Here is a 25865-nt window from a genome sequence, read left to right as displayed (position 1 = left end):
AGAAAAAATGCCAGTAAGCGGGAAAACTCAAGGCTGAGGAGTGGAAACACGAGACAAATCAGCAAAATAGGGTTAAGGCAGTACAAAACCCTAAGTATCTCCAGACCAGCCACCTTTTCTCCCAGCTCTTCCAATCTCTTTCCTTTAGGACCCAAGGTAAAGAAGGATGGGAACACCTACAGACACATTCCCCCAGACTCTGTAGCCACAGGAAACCCAGCCAGACTTCCCTTCAGGATGCTTTCAAAATACAGGAAATCCCCAGTCTTTCCTTTGTATTCTTTTTTCTGCCAAAAGAAAATGTCTAATGCCAAGTTTAGATTTTACTACTCAGGTTGCAGTAAACTCTGAGTGGAATGCATTGTGACCTCCTACACCTTAGCTGAAGGAACAGGAACCCTGAAACCTCCTACCACTGAGCCCTCCTGCCAAACCCCTGCTTTCCCCCAGATGCTCATTCCACACTGGAGCTAAATATGCAGCAACAAAAATATGCTATTAAATTTCACAAAAATACAATTAAAAAACCCTCACAAACCTTCCTGCTACTCCTGCAAAGTGCTATTAGTGCTCTCATCACCAGACCCACACAAGGGGCACCAAACCTGTTGCACACATAGACATCTACATAAGATACACACAGATGTACACAGTACACATTATAGATTCTGGTACACAAAATGCCACTTTGCTGCACATCTCCTCAACACATCATATTTGATACTTCACACAGCTGAGGTCCACAGGAAATGCAACAAACTTCACCTTAACTCAAAAGACTGTGCCAGTGATCCACAACTTGCAAAACTGAATCAGCTCTGTGGAGAAAACACCAGCCCAGCCATGTCACCACTGGGGCAATGTGAGAGCCTGCAGGCATCCAGACCATGGTTTGTGGAACAGCAGGGCTCTTTCTGGAGCTGGGGGAAGGCCACCAGCACAGACAGTAACCTTTAGGCTGGTCACAGTACAGTTCACTTCAGGGCATAACCTACTCAGTAAATTGTGGGATGTGTTGCTCTCAGGAGGCAAAGCAAATTGTCTGTGGTTAAACATGTGAAGAATGAAGCAGTCAGCATCCAAAAGCAGCCTTCACAAGAACTATATAAAAAGGAGAAACAATCTTAAAACATATCCTAGGATCTAAAATTTCCACCTCTCAGCCTCCTCCTCCATCAAATCACAACTTCCTTCTCCCCCAGTCTGCAGAGCTTCAGGAGAGAGCAGACCTGAAGGCATCATTGCTCATGCACTTGACATAGTATTCTAAAAGAAAGGAAAAGTGCCCCTTGGGTTTGGGAATCTGGACCCACACCAACCCCACTGCAGGTGACGGCTTTTCCCTGGCTCACTCAGCGTCCACAGCAAACTCCAACATCTGGGCTCCCAAACAAGCTCCCAAAGAAGCCCCAGCCTGTACATATCTCTCTGGGCACATACAAAGGCAAAGAGGGGTCTGAACACTCTGAAAAACTGAAGAGGAGATAGGAAATAAAGTTGAAAAAGTGACAAATAATCTGCTTGGCAAAAAACCAAGCTGATGAGTTCTAGTCTCAGATGATGTAAAGCCATGAGCCAGGTAGCAGTGATTCCCAGCACAAGGAAAACCCAAGGGGGATTTGTAGTTATTTGGTAACATGGCACCTCACTCCTTCCCACGTCTTACAAAAGGTGTCTTTTTTAGCCCTAACAAGGACAAGCTCATGAGTGTGGAGAAGAACAGCCCACTAAACTCCCACCCAGCCAGGAACACACCTATTGCATCCTTACACCTCACTGTAGCTCTGGAACTTCCCCACAATGCAATATGCTGGGTAAAGGTAATGTAATCTCCTTCAGGAGTCACTCCACCTTAGTCTTTCACTTCTAATTCAAAGGAAATTAGATGCATTTTTGGTATTGAAGGTCATCTTTTTTATCTCACCTCCTCTTAAATCTTGGGAATAAAAAGCAGCTGGAACTAGAGAATCCAAAAGTGACTGGGAGGCCAGGCTTGAAGCAATGGAATCGTCATGGACAAAGGACACTGGAAAAGGCAATTAGTGCTGATGCAAATCCATGTCAAACAGAAGCCATTTTGTGGGACATGGGGTAGAAGTCCCCCAGGTTCCAGGTGCAGATGGAACAGGTGGGGCTTGCAAAGACACCTCCCTAGGAGATTTTTTGTCCCATGATGAGACTGTCACCTGATATGATGCTCTGGAACAAAAAGGGAGAGACAGCATCGAAATAACCAGCCCCTGTAGGTGCCTTATTTTAGGAAGCAATTACCCTCTCTGCCACACAGCCCTGGCTCCAGCACACCTCCAAAATGCACATAGGAAATCAGTGTCCTGTTAGTGCCAGACCCATGCCACAGTGCTGCACCATGGCTGTCAGGGACAGACAGGTTCAGTTTCCTTGGGGTTGATTTTTGCCTCTTAGAAATGCAACACACAAGGTAAGAAACTTTATTAATAAATGCTGTGCACATAGTTTAATAAAGACACATTAATATTTTCACTTAGAAACAGAGGAGAACAGGTTCTTTGATGACTGGACTGCATCACCCCCTAATCAGAGCAGTGCCCTGAGCTGTGCACCCATGGTGTGTGCCCCAAGGCTTGTGAGCACCTTCCTACAAAGCCCCAGTGAGGCCCAGGCAGCATCTCTTCTCCCTCCTGCAGCAAAGGAGACAGGGATGTCTCCTGAGGAGAGTGAGCACACAAGTGACAGGGCAATTCCTACATCACAGAGAGACTCCATTTCTCCCTCCTCACCTGCCCTTCCCAATACATGGATTCCCACCTGACTCAATGCTGAAAAATATGTTTCAAGAAATCATCATCACTCTTGTGAGTCATGAGAGAAGAGGAGGAAATTACTCCAGGAGAGATGATTCAACTAAAGGGAGAGTTGAGACAGATGAAAACAGACAGGAGAATGGAAGGAGCTGTGGGAGCCCCACCGCTTCAAAGCAGCTCAGCAAAATGTGGGAGAAATTTAGAAGATTCCATTTCTCTTCCCCATCAACTTCCCCATTTCCAGATTTTGTTGTTAGTACCTCCAATCTAAAATGTCAAGAATTTACATGGAAATGGATGTAAAAGTCTGCTCCACCTGAGAGTGCACTCTGAAGGAATCCTCTTGAGAGAGTGATTTAGGAAAGGGTTCATTGTTTCCACTATGAAGACAGCACCATATGCTGTTACCTAACCAGCACTGCCAGAACCATCCCTGAGACAGGTGAGCCCTTCACAGCACACCAGAGAGTCCTGCCCAAAAACCCAACAAAAAAGAAAGACAGTTGGAAGACAAACAAGGTTATTTGTACCACAGGCACAGTTCAACCCTTGATCTAGCACCTAAAGATGCACAAACTCACTGTAAGTCTGTGTGACTCAGAGCAAAGGGGAAAGAAAAACAGTGTGACTTGTTGAGCTGAAATTCAAATGTCACAGTGGAGCCACTCAGCACAGTGATGCTGTGTAACTCAAGGTTATTACCCTGTGCCGCCCATGGGAGCCACGTGCTGTCCAGGTGTGTATCAAGTTTGCTACAACCTTCTGTCACCTGTGTCTTCCTCCAGCATCTATAGGTGCTGCACATCTCTGGAACATTTAATATGGTATATGCTCAAGAATGCACACAAACTGTAAGAGCACAAGGATGCAAGTTCATGTTAAGAAGAAAATTGATCTCCCTGATTTTCACTTCCACTATCCCAAATGCAGTGCTGACACTTTACACCTCTTTAGTTCCACTTCAGCTCCTTCCATTCAAGCTAAAACACTTGCTGTGAGTCCCAAGCAGGATCATTCTTCACTTCCCAGAGTAAGAAATTAGGTAAACAGCAATCTTCTTCACCCAAGTCCCTACAGCTACCATCTTTGTCAGGCACTGTGGACAACCTCACACCATCTGGACACTCAGGCCAGACTCTGACCACCCTTGACTGAGATCCTATCTTGAGTCTTGAGACTTCCCTAGCCCACATGGGTGTCCTGTGATTCCTGCTGCATACATTCTCCAAGCCACTTCTTACTCACTGTGGAGACCTCCAAACCCTCAGTGCCTCAGTTACACCTCAGTTACTGCAACATCCCTTCTCTCACCACAGCTCATTTCCTGCCTCAGGTTGCAAGGTGACTGAGTCTTTTTGGCTGCAGTGCCTCTGTGGACACATCAGCTGTGTTACCTGCCCCAAGCCTTCCCCCTGTCCATCCCCCTGCAGAACCCCTTTCAGTGGATCAGGCTACAAGCTGCATCCAGCTGGCCATGCTGCCAAATGCCCACTGTACAATGCCACTTGATAAAACTGTGTTTCAGAGAGAGCCCCTGAGCTCCTGGAGGGGAAGTCTCCGTGCCCCTCTGCAGTGGACAAGGCTGTCCCCTCTCCAGGAAGGCAGTGACTTGTCCCTGTCCCAGCAGCAGAGCACGGCCCTGCTGCCACCTCCTTACAGCCAGCACTGGGTTTTACTGAGCAGCACCATGATCAGGTCACCCTCCCCCAGTACAGAGAAAATGAGTTCATTTTAAGGAGTGTTACAAAATAGCACAATAGATTGGAATTGTGTGCAGATACCCATGAGGGCAACCCACTCAAACAGTCCCAGGGCTCAAGTCCCAGGCACCAGCACAATCCCTTCAAGCACATCATCTCCTAAACAGGAGAGGCTCCACTTGTCCAAAACACTTCCATGAGCCATGGCAGGGACACTGCAGTCCCTCTGCTTCCAGTACACCCCCAGTTAAATGACTGGATCAAATCTGCTGCCAGGCTTTTGCTGTCACTTGTGTTCTTGTGGCAGCATCTTCAGGTGTTTGCATGATGGTAGGGAAGAGATAAAAAGCAAGAAGGTACCTAGAGGACATCCCCACATGACACATCCTTGCCTCGCATGTTCCAGATGAATCTGTCCAACTGCAGGATACAGTTCCCAGAAAAGGCCACACAATCACAGAAATCACTTTGAAGCTGAGATCATACTGCTACACCAGCATCAACCCTCTTGTTTAAACTGAGCATCTCCATCAAAGGATGAGCACACAGGCCCATCTCCTTACCTTTAAAGCACGGACTTTCTTGGCCAAGAGGCTCTCAATGTCCCCTGCGACCTTCTCCACCAATTTCCTGGGCACATTCTCCTTGACTTCAAACAGGCTTTTATTGTCATCGTAGATCTAAGAGGGGAAGCAAGAGAAAAAGGCAGTCAATATTAGTGAGGAGTACAGCAGCCTTCCTACAGAAAAGCTGATCCTCTAACAGAGAATTCTAGCAATGTGGATTAGGTAACAATATAAGCTTTGGAAATGAGGGGAGCAAGAGAAGAAAGGCTTTGCAACCAGAAAAAACAGAAATGCAGTCAACCCGCTGCCCACATCACGGGCTCTACAGCTGCCTGCTTTCATGCTTGTAGGCAATGGGCATCCCACCCTCTCACTCAAAAGCTGAGCTTCCCATCCCTGCCTCTGCTGAGCCACTCCTGTGGCACAGGGAGAGCCACCATGCTTGCTGCTGTGCTCTCTCTCACCCAAAGGCATCCCCAAGCCCACTGACCACCTCCCCAGAGTACCTGCTCAGCTTGGCAAGTGCAAGCCCAACTCCCTGCCCACCCCAGCACTGCCTGCAGGGCTCACTGGGTGCAGGGCCTGGCAGTGCTGGGGCAGCAGGGCAGCCCTGGGTACCAGGAATAAGAACAAGGGGATCACATGAAGCAGGATAAACCCCACATCTCTAACCAAGGCATAGTAATTTGGCACCCTCAAGAAATGAGAATTTCTACAACCAGTCCAGAACTTGGCCAGGCTGTGGTGGGGAGAGGCACAAATCTATACCAGGATTTACCTGAAGGCCAGTGCAATTATCTGTGTTTGAATGTTTGCACCCAAAGTGGCAGCAATGGCCCACAGGCACATCAGACAACTGCAGGGAACAACCCCAGACCCAAGGGGAGTGCTGTTGGCATCAGCACTGCCTCAAGGAGAAGGGATCAGTCCCACGAGAAGACTCCACAACCAAAAATCCCTCAGTCACCTCCTCAGATGATTTTGTGACTTGTTAACTCCACCTGCCTGCAGACCCAGGTGCAACCAACCCAGGGTCAAAGGGAAGAGTTTATTGCCATCATCTGAGACTAGCAAAAAAAATTCCTCACACTTTATCTTTTCTTAAGTAAGGTACATGAAGAAAACCACAAAGCAAATAGGATTCTGCTTCTCTCTTTATCCTCAGGCTACTCTCAAATACCTTCAGCTGCAGATATGGAGACATGTGGGAACAGAGAAGCCTCCAAGGAGAGCTGGACCTCCCCAAGGAGGTAGCAGACTCCACGCTTAACTGCAAATTCCATGCTAAGCATGTCTGGCACCTTCCCAAGCTTGCATGATCCTCGGGAGCTGAATCATGCTTCCCACGGGACAAAACCCTCTCTTTGCTGGAGCTTCATTGCAAGTGAGAGACTCTGCCTGTAAGAGTGGTTTGTTGCAGACCTGGCCATGAGGACCAGGGCTGCAGAAGCAATTTCTCATGACACATGTGCCCTGGCTGTCAGAGCAGCACCCAAACAAGCAGTAAACAGCCAGCTTCACATGACAAACACGTACCCAGAACCTCCCCCATTTCACCCAGGACTAAGGAGAGGCTCAGCCAGAGGCACCCCCAGCTCACACCATCACAGCTCCTGCTCTTGGTGGAGCCAGCAAAAGTAAAGGTACAGGCAGGCAAAGGATCTGGATAGTGGCACATCACACAGCTCAGGAACATGGTGAGACCCTCTAAAATGCTGGGAAACTACTCCCTGCCCTCTCTTCTTTCTCCAGACCTCATAATGAGCTGGAGTAGACAGCAGCTCCACTTGCTGAAGGCAGCTGTCAGTGAATCCAAGAGCCAAAGCAGAGGCATCCCCTAGCTCCAGCCTCCCTTTTCCTTTCATGGGTAAACAAAGCAGTTTCTGAGGCTGAAGCCACAGTGAGAGACTTAGCACAAGGCTGCTCTTTCAGTTGTGCACAGTCCCTCCAGACCTACTGGGTGAATCTCCAGGCTTCCACTTTGCTTTCTGCAGCTCTTACTGGGGCCCTGCTCTGCCCAAGCTCCTCCTTTCTTCCATGGCATTAGGAAATTCCTAACAGCAGTCTCTTCCAGCAGCCTTGTGCACATATATACCATTACTCCATTCTAGATGTACTCCAGCTACTGCTTTTTCCCCTCAAAAAGCACCAAGGGATTCAGGTTGCCTGCTCTGGCTGTCAGAAGAGTAACCCATTCCACCTCTATCAGTGGGGCAGCACACAAAAGGCTCAGATCTGACAGTTTGAGCTTTCTGGAGAAAACAGAATTTCTGTGAATTTCTGTGGTTACTAACTTGCAAGAGCATGGCCTGTGAGCCAAGAGCAAAGAGCCAGACATCTGGGATGCTCATGTGACTCCTCAGTCTCTGGGAGACACATGGAACATGGCTCCAGTGCCCTCCCCAAGGCTCTGCTCTTGTATGCTCCACACCTGCCATCCTTCAAGGAAAGGCAACCCTACAACTGATTTGTCTGAAATGGGCTTCACCCAAATCACTTTGGTCCCAAACCACTCACACTTCACATTAATTTGCAAGTCCTCTGTGACTCTGTGAGCACAGGCACTCCAAAGAGGATGCTTTAGTAAGAGAAGACATTTAAGAGGCATCCTCAGACTCCAGAAGAAATTATTTTGTAGAATGGTTTGGGTTGGAAGGGATCTTAAATACCATTCCAGCCCCTTGCCATGGGCAGGGACCCTTTCCTCTATCCCAGGTTGCTCCAAGCCTTGTCCAATCTGGCCTTGAACACTTCCAGGGATGGGGCAGCCACAGCTGCTCTGGGCACCCTGTGCCAGGGCCTCAGCACCCTCACAGTAATTAATTTCTTCCTAATATCTAATCTCAGCCTCCCCTCTTTCAGTGTGAAACCATTCCCTCTTGTCATGCCACACCATCACCTTGCCCTAAGTCCCTCTCCAGCTTTCTTGGAGCCCCTTCAGGCAGTGGAAGGGGCTCTGAGGTCTGCCCACAGCTTTCTGTTCTGCAGGCTGAACACACCCAGCTCTCTCAGCCTGTCTTCATAGCAGAGGTGCTCCAGCCCCGTGGTGATCTGCTCTGCCCTCCTCTGCACCTCCTCCAACTGCTTCTTATGTTAAGGATCCCAGAGCTGGAGGCAGGATTCCAGGCGAGGTCTCACCAGAGCAGAGTACAGGGCGAGAATCACTCGCTTCCCTTGACCTGCTTTTGACGTGGCTCAGGATACAATTTCTAGAGGTTTTTCACCCCAGAGCTCCACCACACCAAAAAGAGCTTGTATTGCCAACAGCACAACATCCTGCACTAGGTAAGAACACCCCACATTGGCACAGAAAGGGTTAAGCAAGGGAAGCTCGACACAAAGCAATATTCTCTCACACTCTTTTTTTTTTCTCCCCTTGGTAAGTAACAGCATAACAAAGTCATGTGCTTGGAAGATGCAGGATACCTCCAGCTGAGCAGCAGCAATTAGGGAAAGCAAAGAGGAGCAATCTTCAAGGAGAAAGCTTTGGGTACAGAGGGAGTCCTGGCATTAGTATTTGCCTATTATGAAACAAAATTGTCTCCTGTTGGTTATGGAGAGAAACAGTACCTGTCCACCAGGGAGGAAAGAACAGAAAAAGAAACCAGGAGCTGTTCCCCCAGCCCTCTCTGCAGCTGCAGAGCTCTGCAGTCTTCGTGGCTGAACAGTTCACCAGCCTTAATTAGAACAATCCAAGACAAATTAACAGTGACCATATGTGCATGAGAACATCCCAGACAGGCAGGGGAGTGAATGGTGGGGGCTCCAGGCAATTCAGAGAACTCACAGTCTCCACTGTAGCATTTTGCTTTGGGCTGTTCAGAACGTGGCCAGGTTTCACTTATCTAAGGTGACATTTCCCATGTTGGGTTTAAAGGGAGGATTTTCTGGCCAAAGACATCCCGGACATTCCTCAGTGATAGCAAAAACTTTTAGTTTTGTCAAGATTAGAAAGCAATTCTCATTGAAATTCTCCTGTGATCCAGTGCTCTGGGACCTGTTTTTGAAATTAGTAGCCCCGGTGACCTCGGAGTCAAGGAGCTGCTGTTTGTGAGTCCCTGTCCATACCCTGTGTCTCACCCTCGAGAGAAGGGCTGCACCTTGTGTGCTCTTGGCAGACTGGGTTTGACTTGGCAATGCCTTGAGCAAAGGCCCCATCCCCTCCCAGCCTCCCTGGCAGGCAGGGCAGGTGAGTGGCAGTGCAGGGACACGAGCACAGCCAGTGCTGCACTGCTCCAGCCACGCTGAAACAAGAAATAATGCCCTTGTATGGGTCCTGCTCAGTGTGGCTGGCAAACCTGAGATTACCGGGCAGGAGAAGGGCTGTAGAGAGCCCCTGAATTACCTACAGAGGGAGCAGCCCTCAGGCAGCACACAGGAGGAAGCTGTTGCCCTCAGAGAATGGGGATTGAGACGACACCATGAACTGCAATCTCAATTAAAAGGCTGGGAAGGGCTGAAGCTGGATGCAGTAGCAGAAAATCCAATCCTGGCCGTGGAAAGGAGTCCAGCAGTGGGTGCTGAGAGTGAGCTAGTAAGTGGCAACAGCAGGGGGAAGTGGGAGGGAATATTAACAGCAAACAATAGAAAGTACTGAGCTGAAAAATAAAAAAATAAAAAAGAAACAAGAAAAAACCCAAAGTAGTGGCAGGTGAGGGAAAGAAAAAATCCAACTGTTCAAGACAACCTGCAACGTGAAAAATTTAATCCTAAATACTCCTAAGCATAGTGCAATTACAGCCCCGAAAATGATTTAAACCAGCCCAGAAGTGCTAAGTGGCCTCACTTAAGAGCAAAGCTGGTAACAGAACCAACTGTCAGCACACGTTCCCAGCAGCACCCGTACAGCCAAGGAGGCAGATCTGATACTGCCTTGAAACACCCATTCTCTAAATTCACTTGTTTGCCTTGCTTCTAATGCACAATAAATGATGCTCATCTCTGCCTTTAATTCCCTCTGTGCCTATATATTCAGGGAACTGTCAGAGTTCAGAGAAAGCATTTTCCTCTCCCCAATTCCCTGTGAGCACTCCCAGCACTATGAAACTTGGCAGCCTAAGAAAGGAATGAGTGCAGGAATACTCCCATAAGTGCAAAAATCACCATCTGATGAGCTGCCATGAGAGGGCCCAACACCTTCCCATGGGTCAAGGTATCCAGTGATAAAACGTGAAGAAAAATAACAAATCTCAGGAGAGAGCCCTGTAAAACACCACTAGAAAGTAAAAATTGTCCCCTCAGCCTCCCTTGCCAGCTGTCTCCAGCCTGCTCATCCAGGACATGAGGGAGGCCAGGGATGTGGGGTACACCTGCAGCCCAAAGCAGACCCCTCTCTTCTCATTCCCTCTCTCCCCAGCTCCACGTCACATCTGCCAAAAGCAGCCCTTCCCCACAATCAGAGGGGCAGCACTGCACTGTGCTTGCACAGCATCCCCTCCATGCCAAGACTCCCCCATCACCTTCCTCAAGAACAACAGCAACCCAAAAGCTGAACCCCAGCTGAGCCCCTGGTAACCCCAGCAGCTCTCAGCCCCACTGGGCCAGGACAGAGCTGTACCCACAGCTCAAACCCCACCTGGGGCTTGCCAGGGCCCAGCAGGCACAGGCTGTGGTGCTCCAGCTCCTGCTAGAAAGGCATCTGATCTGGGTAATAGCCATTTTCCAGAAATTAATTTTTTTCCCCACCCCGTATGAATCCAATACAGCAGGTTTGGACAGCTGCAGTCCAAACAGCAGCGTTTAATCACAGTGCAAAGCTGGCATGTTTGCAAAAGAGCAAAGTGCTACGTGCAGCAACAGAGAGGCTGTTCCTGCTCCCAGAGCATCCCACCTCAAAGCTGGGGTGCTCCAGGTGAGGGAGGCCAAAGACCAAACCACATCTCTGCAGGCACAATAGCCACCCCTGCCTAAGACAGCCCTTATGCCCCAGAAATGGGGCTGTGCCATGTCATGCCCCACAAAGGCCAGCAAGCAGGAAAACAAAAGGGTTTTCCCAGCCAGCATTATTATGGGAGGCGGGGAAGGTCTCAGTTCAGGGTTATACTTCAAGCTCCTGCAGGCAGAGCCGTGCCTGGGATCAGTGTTGTACAGTAACCCAGATATGGAGTCTGCAAGGGGAATTCATTGGTACAGCCAATACTGCAGCAGGATACCTGCCCTGAGAGGCACTGCCTGCCCACATGCTGGTCTGGGGCTTCAGGATCTGTTGGTGTCCCTCAGACAAGCATCAGTCTGGCCATTTTGAGTCCCATCTCACCTACTGCAGGGTCCTACTGTTTCCCCACAGCTCAGACTATGAGTGAAGAGGAAAGAGGAGAGCCCATGGGCAGACTTCCTTTTGCCTTGAGTACACAGAGCAGACCCCTCTGATGAAGTGGGAGCCTTGAGGAGAATTGTCCAGTGGTATAAATGACCAACAAAAGCACCATGAGGCCAAGCACGGAACACTGTGGCTGGGTGACAGGGAGGAAAAGGAGTGCCAGGCCCCAGAGATCCTGCTGGAAGGTGGAGACTGCTCATGGCTATGGGCAGAGAGCAGAGACAGCACGATTTGGGCCATGGGCAGAGAGCAGAGACAGCACGATTTCCATCTCACCCCTCATCACTGCTGCACCTACTGCTGTTAAATTTCATTGTCTGGTGCTTATAGCCCTTGCAATGATGGTAATCATCGTGGTGTCTGTATTACATTAGGAGGATGTCAGGGACAATCGAGCAGGCAGTGATAAGAGCCACAGTGGCCTGGCTGACAGCCCGCCAGGATGGCAGTGCTGCCTGTGCTGCACCTCCTGGTCACACACCACTGCAGGGGCCAGGGATGGGCACTGGCACAGCAATGGCCTTCTGGAGAAGCAGAGATCAGCCAGGAAAGTGCTAGATCCTGGTTTTCCCTGTTGAGGGGAACAGGCAAAGGGAAGCAGCTGCAGTTGAGCGCTGGTGCCACAGCTCAGAGAGGGTTTTGCAAATCTACCCCACACCAACTCCCAGAGCTGGTACCATGGATGCCAGCAGCCCTGAGGGCAGAGCCCTGAGCCCAGGTGCCCATTGTGAGCAGTGGCTCCCTCAGAGCCCCAGCTGGCCTTTGTCACCAGGATGCTCCGGCCCTGCGGACGTGCTCCAGCGCGCGCAGGAGGAGCAGCCTGACATTTACTAACCCCAGCTCCCTCTCTCCTCAGTGCCATTTCCCTGCTGTGCTCCATCCTTCCACCTAGCTCATAAAAAGCAAGCACCCTCTGAACAGCTCTTCACAGCTCTCCTGCAGAAGCAGGACAGGGAAATGCGAAGTTTAGCGGCTCCTCGGGGATGGTCAGCTCTAATTGAAGCAAACAAACCATAGAACTGAGGTCTCTCTAGTTCACTAAAGAGCCTGCTGAAAGGCAGCAGTGCCACAGAGAAGATGGGGAAAGAGGGAAAAGAAGCCCACACCACCAGGGATGGAGAGGTGGAGCTGCTCCAGTGCTCTCCATCCTGCCCCAGCACCTGCACATCCCATCCTCTATGGCACTGGCTGGACTTCTGCTTCCTGAGCACAGGATCACCAGCCTCTGCAGCTGAGACTTCATCCCTGCCAGCCCCAAAGCAGACCTGGCCCTGCTGTACATCATTTAGCAACTAGGCAGGGATAAAGGGCTGTGCACGGTTAGCCTGGATTATATAAAACCTCTCCCGGCCTGGAAAGCAGCTTTTAGTCTTCATCATCCCAAACCCTTGTATGGGGAGCTCTCAGAGCAACAGACCTGCCTGGGTGTTTGCAGAGAGTCAGAATCTTCTGCAAGGAAATTCAGCATCACACAACTTCCAACTTGGGCTTCTCCTTTCAGATAAAGCGCTGCAAAAATAAATTGCTGCATAGCTGGAGACAGAAGGTTTCAACCAGGATGGGAACTCTGCCCAGGCCCTTCTCTGCACACTTAGAGCCACTTGGATGGCGTGGGCCTTGCTGCCAGGTCAGGGCACAAGCCCCCCAGATCCTGCTGTGCTAATGTACAGGAGAGAGAGAACAGCTACAGCTTCTCAGAAAAATGCCCAAATGCAGTCAGACATCACATGATCTCTAAAAATACAAGCTTGTACAGTGAAACAGAAACAAAAAACCCCCAACCTGATCCTGGAGTCTGGCTCCTCTGTTATGTGGGACATAATAAAAGCTTTGGGGAGGAAAACATTATTTTGAAAAGGTGCCTCAACTACTTTTCTTCATGATTTGTTGAAAAGTTAACTAGTTTATGTTATGTCCATACAAAACACACCTACTTCAGATCAATGGCATTAAAATAGCACCTCAAATACCCTGAGTGCATCCTAGGAGGGGTGCTGTCACAGATAAAGATGTATTCTTTTCCTAGATTTCAGGGTGGATATCGTGAAGAATTCTTTACTCAGAATGTGGTGAGGCCCTGGCACAGGCTGCCCCATCCCTGGAGTGCTCAAGGCCAGACTGGATGGGGTCCTGAGCAGCCTGATCTGGTGGAAGGGGTTCATATGAGATAGTATTTAAAGTCCCTTCCAACTCAAACCATTCTGTGACTTCTGCTGGAATCAGTGCCTCCACATAATGGATTATGCTGGGTTTCCCCCAGCATCCCTAAGAGAATGAAGAGAATGAAAATCATTAGGGAAAGATAAAGCAAGAAACATTTCTGCTCCTCAGATCCCTCTTGGACCCCATGTGGTTGCACTTTTGCCTTTTGCACAGCTGCTGGACAGTTTAAAACTGTTTTCTTTTATTCTGCTGCTTTTCTCCCAAGGCTAAAGGTTTAGGACACTAAAATTACAAAAGCTCATGGAGACCCAAAATGGGATCTCACCATTTCCGTGGCAGTGAGGAGGATGAGAAAGGGGCCACCACTGTCCTGAGAGAAATGAAAAGCACTTCACAGGCTGTCCTGCAGTGCCTGGGGCAGGGCTGCTCCCCATCCCCTGCGAGTGCCGAAAGCACACACAGCTCCTTATTCTGCATTGACTGGTGCAAGACTCCCAGATCCTCAAAGACTTGACTTTAACAAATAACCAGACCTCTTTCCCAAAACAGCTTTATCTCCCTTGCCAGAAATGCTGTTGCTTTTTGTAGGAAGGGCTGTGGAAAAAGGCTGTGCAGTGCAGCCTCTAACACTAAGGCTCCAAGACATATTCGCAGGCTTCCTTTTATCGACACAAGAAAAATAGTAACAATTACCCCACACTGCCTTTTATTTTTATTGATGGCTACCACTGGCCAAATTCAGCTCTCAGCTGCAGTGATGCAAATTTGGGATGACTCCACTGACATGGAATTAAACTAAATCTCTTATTAAAGCTAAAGCAATTGAAATCTAGGCCAGCATAAGTCAGCACTGTCAACAGTTACCCCCACAGGTTTCTGCAGACTAATGATCTATTTTAAAGAAATTGAACTTTTAGAAACAGCAACTTTGCAATTCTCTTGATTTACCTTCTGATGTAGGTGTTGGGGTTTTCTCTGCACTTCAGACATTCACATTTACAAGCTTTTCTCCCTAATCTCAAGCACTGGAAGCATTTCTGCAAAGGCACAGAAATGCTCACTGGAAGCAAGGCTGGAAGAGACCCACCTGTCTAACCCATACCCCCTGTCTCACTCAGGACCCAGCTAACAGCTGTTTACAAACTCTGCTCTCATGCACTGGTGGTGGAGAGCCCAGGCTTCCCTGGCTGATGTTCTTTAGTGTTTTTGTAGAATCAAGCATGGTTTGGGTTGGAAGGGTTAAAGGGCACCTTGTTCCAACCCCTTGCCCTGAGCGGAACCACCTTCCACTACTCCTGGTTGCTCCAAGCCCTGGCCAATCTGGACCTGAGCACTTCTGGGTATGGGGCAGCCACAGCTTCTGTGGGCAACCTGTGCCAGGGCCTCAGCACCCCACAATAAAGAATTTCTTTCTATTACCTAATGTAACTCTGCCCTCTGGCAGTGTGAAGCCATTGCCCATTGTCCTCTCAGTCCATGCCCTTGTCAAAAGTCCCTCTCCAGCTCTCTTGGAGCCCCTTTTGTCACTGAAGGGGCAGCCTGCTAGAAACTCATTACTGGTGTTTAATATAAACTCCTCTCTGTTGTGGAATAGGCTCAGAAAGCTTTGCCTCACCACCAGAGGATATGGAGAACAGATTTCCAGACAGCTTTCTTCCGCACATTTCCAGACTCATCCTTTTTCCTGCTAGTGCCTTCTGCTCCCTGAGCCAGCGGGGTTCAGGAGCTGTAACAAGAATACACCATGTACCTGGAGATTTTAATAAAGAGGTGACCCTCTGCAAAGTCATTTCAGCTGAGATTTTCAGCTTAGTCTCACCTCGAAAGCGTCACCAGCAAGACTTCAGCAGTGGCATTAAACCCTACAGCTGGCAAACTCAGCCAAGATTTGTTTTCAGCACAGTCTTGGAGAGGTACAGGGGCAGGACTGATCTGTACCCACAGAGATCCCAGGGGATGTGTCTTCTGAAGGCAGCCTCGAGGGGTCTGACATCCAAATGGAAAGACTCCACTAAAAAATTCAGAAACCTCTGCAGCATCACAGAGAACAGGGCTGGAACAGATCTCATCAACTCAGGTATTCTCAGCCTGTTCCCAGACCCCCAGCAAAAGGTGGCATAATGGATGTGTCATTTCTAACATAATTACTACAGTTCTCTCAATCCTAACCTTTTCCTCTGACCCATTCTTAAAGAAATCCAGTGATGGAGATTCCTGTGTTTCACAAGACAAAATGCTCTGGTACTTCACAATCCTATCTGAAAACTTTTTATGATGCCTAAGTTAAAAACCTCTTGCTGCAATTAAAAACCATGTTCTTGGTGGAAAGACCTCAGATTAACAAAGAACAGACACTTCTGCCTTGTGCTGCTGTGCCCTGTTATTATTCTGAAGCTTTGTCCTACTTTAGTTTTTATTCTTGTAGGCCAAAAAATTCATATTCATTTATTCTTTCCCTACAAGGTAATGCTTTTCATATCTATGTGTCTTTGGTTCAGATTACAATTAATGTGACAATTAGACAATGTCCTTGGCAGAGCATTCACCAGGATGTTATTCCAAACAGTCCTCAAAATATCCAGGCATCAATCAAAGCTGGGCAGCTTCGATCAGGGGTCCAGCCAGCCAGACCAGCTTCGGAAGACCTTGTGCAGAGGGTCCATGATTTTCTGCTCTCCACAGGGCCAAGGAGCAGGCAGCAGGATCCTGCCATCACTCCTGCTGCCCTTGTACAATGCTAAGATTGCATGAGAGCTGTCCCACAGGTGAAGAAAACCTGAGTCCCCAGGGCCCCATTACCCCCAGGAATAACAGGGTGAGGGAAGTATCCACAGTGGGAAAGCCAGAGCTGGGCCAGGGGAGCCAAACTCCCAGGGCAGTCAGAAATACTCAGGTCTCCTCAAGCACCATCCCACACATCTGTGCACACACTTGCACCCCACTTGCCTTGTCTCCTCCTTCAGTTCTCCCCCAGTGTTTGAGGGGTCTTGTCCCTGCTGTCCCTTTTCTCCTGCTCACAAGCACACACTCAGAACCAGGGCTGAGCTCCAGACCCACCTGTGTGCCCATCCCAGCTCCCCAAACAGCTCTGCTCTGTCACAAAGCAATGTTTAGGCTCCACACCTGCTCTCCCTATGACAGCCACGGTCTTAATTAAGCTTTAGGCACAGGCAGGGAGTAATTGGGGTCATTTTCTGGCACTTAGGGCTGAGAGAGGGGATTTGGTCTGTATTGCCCCCTTTGCCACATACAGAGTACCGACCTGTCTGTGTGATCATTGCCAAATCACCTTCCTGTGTTCTGCACTGACCTCCCACTTTGAAAGAATTTATTGTTAATTTTTGCAAAGTGTTGTGGAAGCCTTAGAGGAAAGGTAGCACAGGAATGGAGACTATTAATATTCCACCAAGAGCTCTAGGGACTAACCAGCACATTAAAGCTTCTACAAGCAGAAACAAAACTCTTCCACAGCACAAGCCAGACCTCCAAACACCGGCAGAATTTTTTCAGTACTTTCCATCAGCATCAGGAAAAACATATTTGGCCTGTCATTACACATCCAGAGCAATGACCCTGCCTAACCTTAGAAAACACAACAAGGGCAGCATAGGACCAGGGGTGGAGTCAGACCTACTTGGTGTAAGAAAAGGTTGCATCGCATACGGTAAAGAATTCGTCTCCTGCTGTTCCAGCATAAAGTTAATCAGAGACAGAAATTAATCCCTCCTGACAGCATGTTGCCAATTTCTGATTTCATCCCCATTTCCTCGTAGCTTATCATCAAGAGAATGGGAAACTTGCAGCATGGACAAGCCTGTCACATGCTCCTTTCTTTGGGAAAGGCTCACACGCACCAGCCACGAGCTCCTCCACCCTGAGAGCAGCACGTCCATGCTCTGCACGCACACAGGTCCCCTCATGTCTGTGCAGATTCACCCACCATTGCACAGGTACTGAAAAGTCATGCATATGCTTAAGGCAAAATATGTGCCCAAACACCAGCTTTACTCCAAGACAGTTGGAGGGAGGAGGGAAAACGAGAATCAGAGGAAAGAAATCCTCTCCCTGGAGCGATAGCACCAGAAGAGCAAAGTGGCATTTACAAATCATAAGCACTTCCCCACTCGGTGCTCCTTTGCCCAGAATGTTAATTAGCATTACTCTAAACAGCAGCAGCACAAGCTGAAACCCAAGCAGCCTCAATTGCTTGAAAAGAAACCTGGTTGGGAATTTTTTCAGATGAGACATTTAAACTCAAATGGTGAGACATGTGATGGTGATACAGCAGGTGCTTTTTAATGCCACCTTGTAATTTCCCTCCTAAAACTTGGGACTGAGTTCTAAATAGAAAACTATAATATCCAAGGGCTATGGGATTTTGCCTCTTGTTCCAAATGTCAGGGGTTTATTCTACAGGTTATTTTCAAGCCCCAAGTGGGTTCAAGTGGCTCATGGATGGAGCCCCACAGCATTGCAGCAGCACCCTGCTCACTCCCACAATCCTGAAGTGTGTCACTGCACTCCAGGCTGGGCAGCCCCCAAGGCTGCTTTGCAATGCAGTTTAGTTGATCACATAATAGAAAAGTGGATTTGCAATTATATTAATAATAGTGCTGACTTGGGTTTGTGTCATAAATAAAACTTAGATGATTATATAGACCACATATATCTCTGTTTGGATGATCAATATAGATCGTAAAGTACCACTACGTTTCAGCTACAGAAAGTGTAGCAGGAAACAGGCTTCACAATTTCCTTTTCCTACTGTACATGTCTCCTCATCCAATTAATCAAAATTATCACTACCATCAGAAAACCCCCATGCCTTGAGTGAGCATTGCTGTGTTTCTGGCACACCTGGTGCCACAGCTTAAACTGCTAGAAGGAGCCTGCACTCCATCTCCTGAAAAACACAGACAACAGGGCTGCTGGAATTAATTCCTGCTGAAATTAGGAACTCAGCAACATCCCATGGGCTGAATTTGGTTCTCAGCACCAAACCCACCCCCAGCTCCACACCTGAGCAGGGCCCAGACTCAGCAGGGATGGTCTGCACTGAGCACCACCACAGTGAACATGCTACCATCTCAAAAGGGTCCCAATACAGTGGCAGATCAGAAGCAAAACAAGAAAGCCCCAGTGTTTTGTCCTCTGAGAGCACAGTGCAGGAGCATTTAGCCCCATACCCTCAGAAGGGAAGTGCTCTTGTGAAGCACAGAGGAACAGGGGAGGGAAGCAGAGTCCCGGGCATAAGCCCATCAGGAGAGCAAAGGTGTTCCAGCCGCTTGCTGAGCTCACAGGGGAAATGCTGCCCTTCCTTCCTGCCTGTGACAGAGCCAGGCTGCTGATCAGACCTGGCATCACCAGCCCCTGCATCCCAGCCTCCTGCTCAGGCCACGGGCATGTCCAAGGCAAAACAGGCATTTTGCACATCTCCTGAGAGTGTGGGGTTCTGCCCTCCTTCCACTTTATCTTCCCAGGTCCTCACTCAGGCTGAGGAATTTCTCAAGTAAGCCCCATGCAGAACCACTTACTCAATAGGGCATAATTGACTCTTGTTGCAAAGAATTAAGTGCTCTCAATAGAGATGTCCACTTTCAATGCTCTTTTTTTATTCTTACTAATGAATTAAGCCAAGATAACACCAAATAGTTCCCAGATGAGACTGATTGTCAAGCAGATGAGGACTTTATTAATAGAAGCTTTTTTTAAAGTCAACTCAGAAAAAAAACACAATAAAAAATACAAACAACCAGAAATGCCTCAAAAAAGCATAGAGTAATCTCTCCAGGAGATTCCTTCCCCAGTTATATTGGTTATACTGCCTCAGCATGGTTTCTAGTTATGTGTGCATTTGAAGAAAAAGAGGAAAAAATGCCTGAGTTCACTGACCTCCTGTGTCTGAACCTTAGAATGCTTTGGTGAACATTCTGAATGAAATGACCCATAAAGTGATTAACAGTTTGTTAACTTGAAGGGGAGGTCACAACACCACCACAGAAAGGCAATAAGCTCTTTCTGGATAAGCTGGGGAGCTTGTTCATGGACACTGATGTTCTCAATGCTGGGGTTTTCCCCTCCCTTCCTTTTTCTAATAAAGGCTTGCTTCCATTTTCTCCTACCTAGCTCACTTCCCCACTAGCCCACTACCCTTCCCATTCATGGACTAGTATCCAAACCTGCCACAGACACTGCTTCCTGAAGATTACTCCTCCAAACTGCAGAAAACACGTACTGTCTACCTTGGCTTGCTCCAAAAATCTCTCACACGCAGCCTGGAAATGTCAAGCACTGTGGCTCCCATCATCTGCTCACTGTATCTCAAATGCTTTTTCAGATCTTCCTGTGCCCTGCTACTCAGAGTCCCTGTTCTTGTCTCTGCACCTTGCTTTAGGTGCAGGAAGAGCTCCACCCCTCATTATCCCTTTTCCAAGCAGCTCAGGGCTCCCAGAAGGAGAAGATCACAGCTCTACAGGGATGACTAACCTGGTTATGCAGGACCTGTGACCTGCATCTCCAGCTGCAGTTCCCTGCATGAGAGAGGGACAGCTCTGATTTACAGAGCTGGTTTGCAGCCTGTGTGACTGTCTGACCAAGCTCATCTTGCTTTCTGAAGAAGGCAAGAAGAGCAAGGCTTGAGAATCACCCCTGAAACATCTCATATGCCAAAGTTTTGCAGTGTGTAGGTAGGAAAAGGACAGGACAAATCACGGCAGAAGAAACAATGCCTGGAAAGCCAGGCTGATCTGCTCAGGAATTCAGCACAGTCTGCATGGCCAGGCTGGACAGATGCTGGGGTTGAGCTGAGGAGTTTCACACAGCAGATGGTCAAGAAGCTGTGATTTGCAGGTAATCTAATAATCGAGTAGTTGTATCAGTGAGGATATGAGCCACGGGGTCACGAGGGGTTGGCACACTTTCCCTCTTTCTCTAGAAGTCATTGGGCAGTATAAAGCAAGGACATTGACTGTTTAGCTCCCAGCTACAGCCAGCAGCAGCTTCCTTACAAAAAATCCTTGTAGGGCATGACTAGGAGCCAAAGGTGCAACGACACTGTTACCCCAGAATTCACAACTGGACCATGACAACCACGGGGCTGCCACCTCCTCCCCTTCCCCCTTACCACAGCCCTGGTGCCAGCACAAGCAACTCTGCAGCAAGGCTGCTCAAGTCACTGATCCAAATAAGCTAACCCTCTCAAAATTTCCAGCTGGGAATATCAAATTCTGAGCACATTATGCCAGCTTGAAGCCCTTGGAATGCCAGGAGCGACTTCTTCACCCTGTGCCACTGCATCAGATACTGGATACCTGTGGCAGCAAGCGAGGAGGAAGCAGAAAATCCCAGGACAAAGCCCTCCAGTGAAAATAAAAGTCATGTTTCTAGAAGCAATGAAATGCCAGTACTCAATCTCTACAGCCCCCAACAAAAAACCCTGTTCAGATATTTTTTTTCATTAACTGTCACAAAATGATGCAATGCATATAGTGTAATTATGCTTAAGTGCTTTCCATGTTAAATGTCATTTCAGTTATCACTTTTTAAATGCAATTTTTATTGAGTGCACAATAATAATTTAGCAAGTAAACAGGCAAGTTACAAGAAAAGAGTGGAAGTGCAGGGGGAGGTGGGAAAGCCTCAAGTGTGACAATGAAATGCACTGGGGTACATGGAGCTGTTACTTCTGAAAGCTCAAAAAGAATTATAAAAAAGCCATAAATTATAAGGTTGCAAAATGCAATAAATTACAGCCTCTACAAAAGGCAGATAATGGAAATGAGAAAGGAGAGAGGGAAGGGGGAGGAATCTACATAATTTGTCACCACTGACCCCAGACATCTGCACAGCCTGCAAAGAGCGTTGGAAATATTTGGGTGTTTCAGCCTCCTCACAAACAACAGTGCTCAGAGGCCAGTTGGGAGTGGGTCAGCTCTAGGGGCACTTCCCCTCCATCAGCACAAACACAGGATTCCTCCCTCCAATGGGCAGCCTTCCCAGCATCAGACATACCTTGGAGAAACCAGGCAGGTCCAGGCTGCAGACCAACAGCCCCATGCTTTGTAGAAACTAAAACCCATCAGTCTGCCAAGGCAAGAGCAATGGGGTGCAATCAAGAGCTGGCACACTCAGAAGGGAAGGTATCAATGTGCTTAGTCCCACCAATAACCACAGAATGGCTTGGGTTAGAAGGGACATTAAAGACCATCTCATTCCACCCCCCTGCCATGGGCAGGGACACCTCCAGGGATGCTCCAAGCCCCATCCAGCTCAGCCTCAAACACTTCCAGGGATGGGGCAGGCACAGCTTCTCTGGGCAACCTGTGCCAATGCCTTAAACACAGACTTTCAGTGGTACAACCCTTACTCCTTCCCCTTTGCAGAGAAAGCTGCTGGGGGCCTTGGTGGACACCAGGCTGACCATGAGGCTTAAATGTGTCCATGCAGCAAGGACAGCCAATGGTACCAGGTCTGCCTTAGAAGTGGCAGCAGGTCAAGGGAGATGATCCTTCCCCTTCACTCAGCACTGGTGAGGCCACTCCTGGTGTGCTGGGCCAGTTCTGGGACCCCAGCACAAGGGAGATATGGAACTACTGGAGAGTGTCCAGAGAAGAACCACTAAGATGGGTGAAGGACTGAAGCATCTCACATCTAAGGGAAGGCTGAGAGAGCTGGGACTGCTTATTCTAGAGAAGAGAAAGCTGAGGGAGATCTTATCAGTGTCTATAAATACCTGAAGGGAGGCTGTAAAGAAGGTAGAGCCAGGCTCCTCTCAGTGCTGCCCAGTGGCAGGGAAAGAAGCAACAGACACACACTGAAACACAAGAGGGTCCATCAAACCATAAGGAAACAACTGATTATTTTTTCCCCCATTCCCACTGTGAGGAAGACCAAGCACTGGTAAAGGCTGTCCAGAGGGATTGTAGCACCTCTCTCCCTGGAGATATTCAGAAGGACTGAACAGAGCTCTGAGGGACCAAGTCTGACTCTGGGGTCTTCAATACAACAGGGTGATATTTTTACTGCCATTCAGGCTACATGGAGATGCTAAACCAAAGATGGCAGCAAAGACAGACAACTTTTCACAGAGCAAGAGGAGCTGGCAGCCAGGAGATCGCCCCTGCTATGGGAAAACACATTCCCAGCAGAAACACTGCTCAGCAGCAATGCCAAAGCCCTTTGGAGGCAGACAACGAGCCACACTGCAGGCACGGAGGGCAGGAGCAGGCGGGATGCTGCCAGGTGTGGGAAGGCTCAGCTCCCTATCGATTTCACAGCCGGCTGGGTCCCCGGGAACCAGAGCCCCTGGGCCTTCAGGATTTTCAAAACAAAGCCACCAACAGAAAGGAAAAACCCACTAGAGTAAAACCAACAAACAAAACAGAGGCAGCCAAGTTCTGAGAGTGGAGATGAGCAGGATCTTAATCTCTGGAAAATTAAATCAGAAGAAAATGAAACAGGCACAGATTTTGGCTAACAGAGAGCATCCTCCTTTCAGGAGCATGTGTGCCAGGTTTATTTGATTAAAACTCTTCAGGATGGAGAGAGAAGGGAGTGTTTTCATTACTGAAGTGGGAGTGAGGAGGAGGTGGCCTGTAGTTACCACAGGACCATTTTTAGTACTAATGGTAGCAAATAGTCCCAGTGGATAGGAGTAAATGATTGTACAGGTGATTATTTAATTCCCTGAGGCTAGAACTTTTTTTTGCAGGGATAAGTGCGGACTTTCTGGTGTCCATTGGAACTCTGGGTTTATACTGCAAGCTCTGAAACAGTCTGGCAGCTGTTTTTACTGTTTCCAGACCTCAGGGAAGAGGAAACCAGCTTAGGTTGACTGGGAGCCTAAAATGAGGTTTTATTACTGCAGTGGCAAGTCCTGGACATTCTTCAGCCAGCACCAAAGGCATAGGACAGGCTGGCCACTGCCAATGACACCTCAGGGCCTTCTTGAAATGAGCTTGGCAGGGCTCAGCTTAACTCCCAATCTGTCCACTCTTTTCCCTCTGTCTAATCCAAGTCCCACCTACTGAACGCCACCAGAAGAAAGCCTGGGCAGCATCCTGAGCATCAGCCAGGGAAAGAAAGCAGCTTCTCAGCCTGTGTGAGCAGAGAGGCAGCGGGGAGGGGAAGCCTATGCTCTTGCCTCCATTATAGCAAGAGAGGCTAAAGAAACTCAGGTAGCAGAACAAGCTGGGAAAGGTAGGTCAGGCCACGGCAAGGCAGCAGGAAACAGGCAGGCTGGCACACATGGCAGAGCCAGCAGCACATACTGCAGCCCTGTGCCCTGCCAGCACTGCAAACCAGGCAGAAAGGCTCCTCAGAGAGAGGGCTGAGAGCTCCAGGCCCCCTCCTACTCTCACTGCTCCCTGAGCAGCCCAGCCCCCTGTGCTGATGTGCTCCAGCACAAGTTGCTAATCAGGGCACAGCACGAGCAGGGACCGGCAGGCATTGGGCTCCAGCACTTTTTTCCCAGCAGGAGCAGCAGGAGCTGAGTGCTAGCACTTCCTCTGAATTATTAAAAAAAAAAAAAAAAAAAAAAAAAGGAGTAGAAGGTTAAAGGGAATGCAGTTCTCAAGTGAAGCAGTAAACCCCAGGGTCTGAGTGGTCCTGCTGCTCTCTCCTTCATGCTCCACTCTGGCCCCACCTTGCACTGCAGCATCATAACAATGACCTGCCTGCACCAGCTCCTCTGCTGCATCTCCCGGTTCAGCCCCATCCCAGGAGCCCTCTGTCACCCACATCCCTCCTCCTGCCATGCTGTGGTGCTCTGCTCCTGTCACCCAGCTCTCCCTCGGCCCTGCTTTCAGAGGAGACCAGCTAACAAGGACAGTGCTTTCAGAGCCCCCAAGCTTGTTAAGTTATTCAGCTCTGTGATGCCAAGTGGAACAGAGTCACTGAACTTTACTAGAGACACCCAGAGGTGTTGCCAGCCCTGGCAGCTCACAGCAGCCTTTCCTGCAGATAGCCCCTCTGTTCACGCTGGTCACCATCAGCCCAGGATGCTCCTCTGCTCACGAGTCACTGTCCCCCATGCCCAGGGAAGAGGCAAAAGTAACCCACCCACCCACCTGTGACTGCCAGAGGTAAGCAGAAACCAAAGCACACGCCAGTATCCTTCCAGCAAGATCAGTGTCTGAACCCACAACAGTCCCTTTAAACCCCCCCATCTCCATGCTGTCCTTGCCTTCAACCTCATGTGCCAAAGAACACAAAATATTCTGCAATTCTCCTCATGGCAATCGATTGCAATGCTGCTGAAGATGCACTGGTTTCACCCATGTCTAATGGGTTAGAATAAAGCAGAGCCTGTCCTCACACTCCCTTTTCTCTTGCCCTGCTCTTTGCCACTGCAGCACAAAGATCCTCCTGCTCATGGCCAGAAGACTATAACCCTGTTGAAAAAGTCAGCTCTGTAACCTCTCAGCCTCCAATTTATATGGACAAGAGCTACAAAAGCAATTTGCCATCTCATTTCAGGATTCTGCCAGCAGCTACAACATGGAAATGAGGCAGGCTGCTCTCTGTTGCAGCCTTTAAATATTTTGACTCACTTTGGTCAGGCTTACCCACTGACATTGCTGCCAGCAACCACACTGCCCTTACCTGAAGCACCCTGACACCCACAAGGACAGGTTACTGAGGGTTTGGTACCTGAGATATGATTTCTACGAAGTTTCCAGATACAAAATGAATGCTAAATAAAAGCTTGGGCACTGAAAGCTGGAAAAGCCATCACCTCCCCAAAAATCCTAAATCTGATGAGTCCCTACCTCACCATGCCTCTGATCATGACTCATTCCCACAGTGCTAACCAGCTAGAAACTGTGGCCTTCCAAGTTCCCCTTAGAGCTGGTAAATTCCTCTCCTGCCCTTGTCCAGCTCTCCCTGAAACATCAAGGAGACAGAATCATTGTACCAGCTCTTGATTTTGGGAGACAGCGAGTGATGGCCCCAAAGCAATCAAAGTGGAGAGCACAGTGCAGGAGGGCAGGGGAGCTGCAGTCAGGCTAAATAAGGGAACCCCCCTTCCAAACAGCCCCTCCTGGCCCAGGCTGCCCCTCAGCAGTGGCTGTCCCCTCTTAGTGCTCTGGAATCAGGAGGGATAGATCAGAGCTGCTGAATGTCTCCATGAGAGTGAGCAGAAATCAATGATGTGCCATTGGAGCCCTTGAGACAATCCTATCTAATCAAACAGACCCAGAGAAAACAGCATCTTACTGGCCATAAAACACCAGAGGCTTATTTCCCTCATAAATACTGAGCTGACACCCCTCCTGCTAGAGTCCCTTTGGCTTCTCCTTCCTCCTCTCCCATCCTTCCACTTCAATGCTTGGCT

The 25865-nt window shown here is 48.9% G+C and overlaps 1 protein-coding gene across 2 annotated transcripts in view; it reads right to left on the bottom strand.

Annotated features, from left to right (window-relative positions):
- CACNA2D2 (calcium voltage-gated channel auxiliary subunit alpha2delta 2) overlaps nucleotides 1-25865 on the bottom strand; it is a 212087-nt gene that overhangs the window by 124286 nt on the left and 61936 nt on the right. For both annotated transcript variants that reach the window (XM_063164515.1, XM_063164516.1), the window contains exon 3: nucleotides 5047-5163. In XM_063164515.1, coding sequence (XP_063020585.1) covers nucleotides 5047-5163 — 117 coding nt within the window. The remainder of the gene's footprint in view (nucleotides 1-5046; nucleotides 5164-25865) is intronic.

Source organism: Melospiza melodia, chromosome 10 (genome assembly GCF_035770615.1).
Source record: "Melospiza melodia melodia isolate bMelMel2 chromosome 10, bMelMel2.pri, whole genome shotgun sequence".
Classification (NCBI taxonomy): Eukaryota; Metazoa; Chordata; class Aves; order Passeriformes; family Passerellidae; genus Melospiza; species Melospiza melodia.
This window is presented reverse-complemented; position numbering and strand designations above follow the sequence as displayed.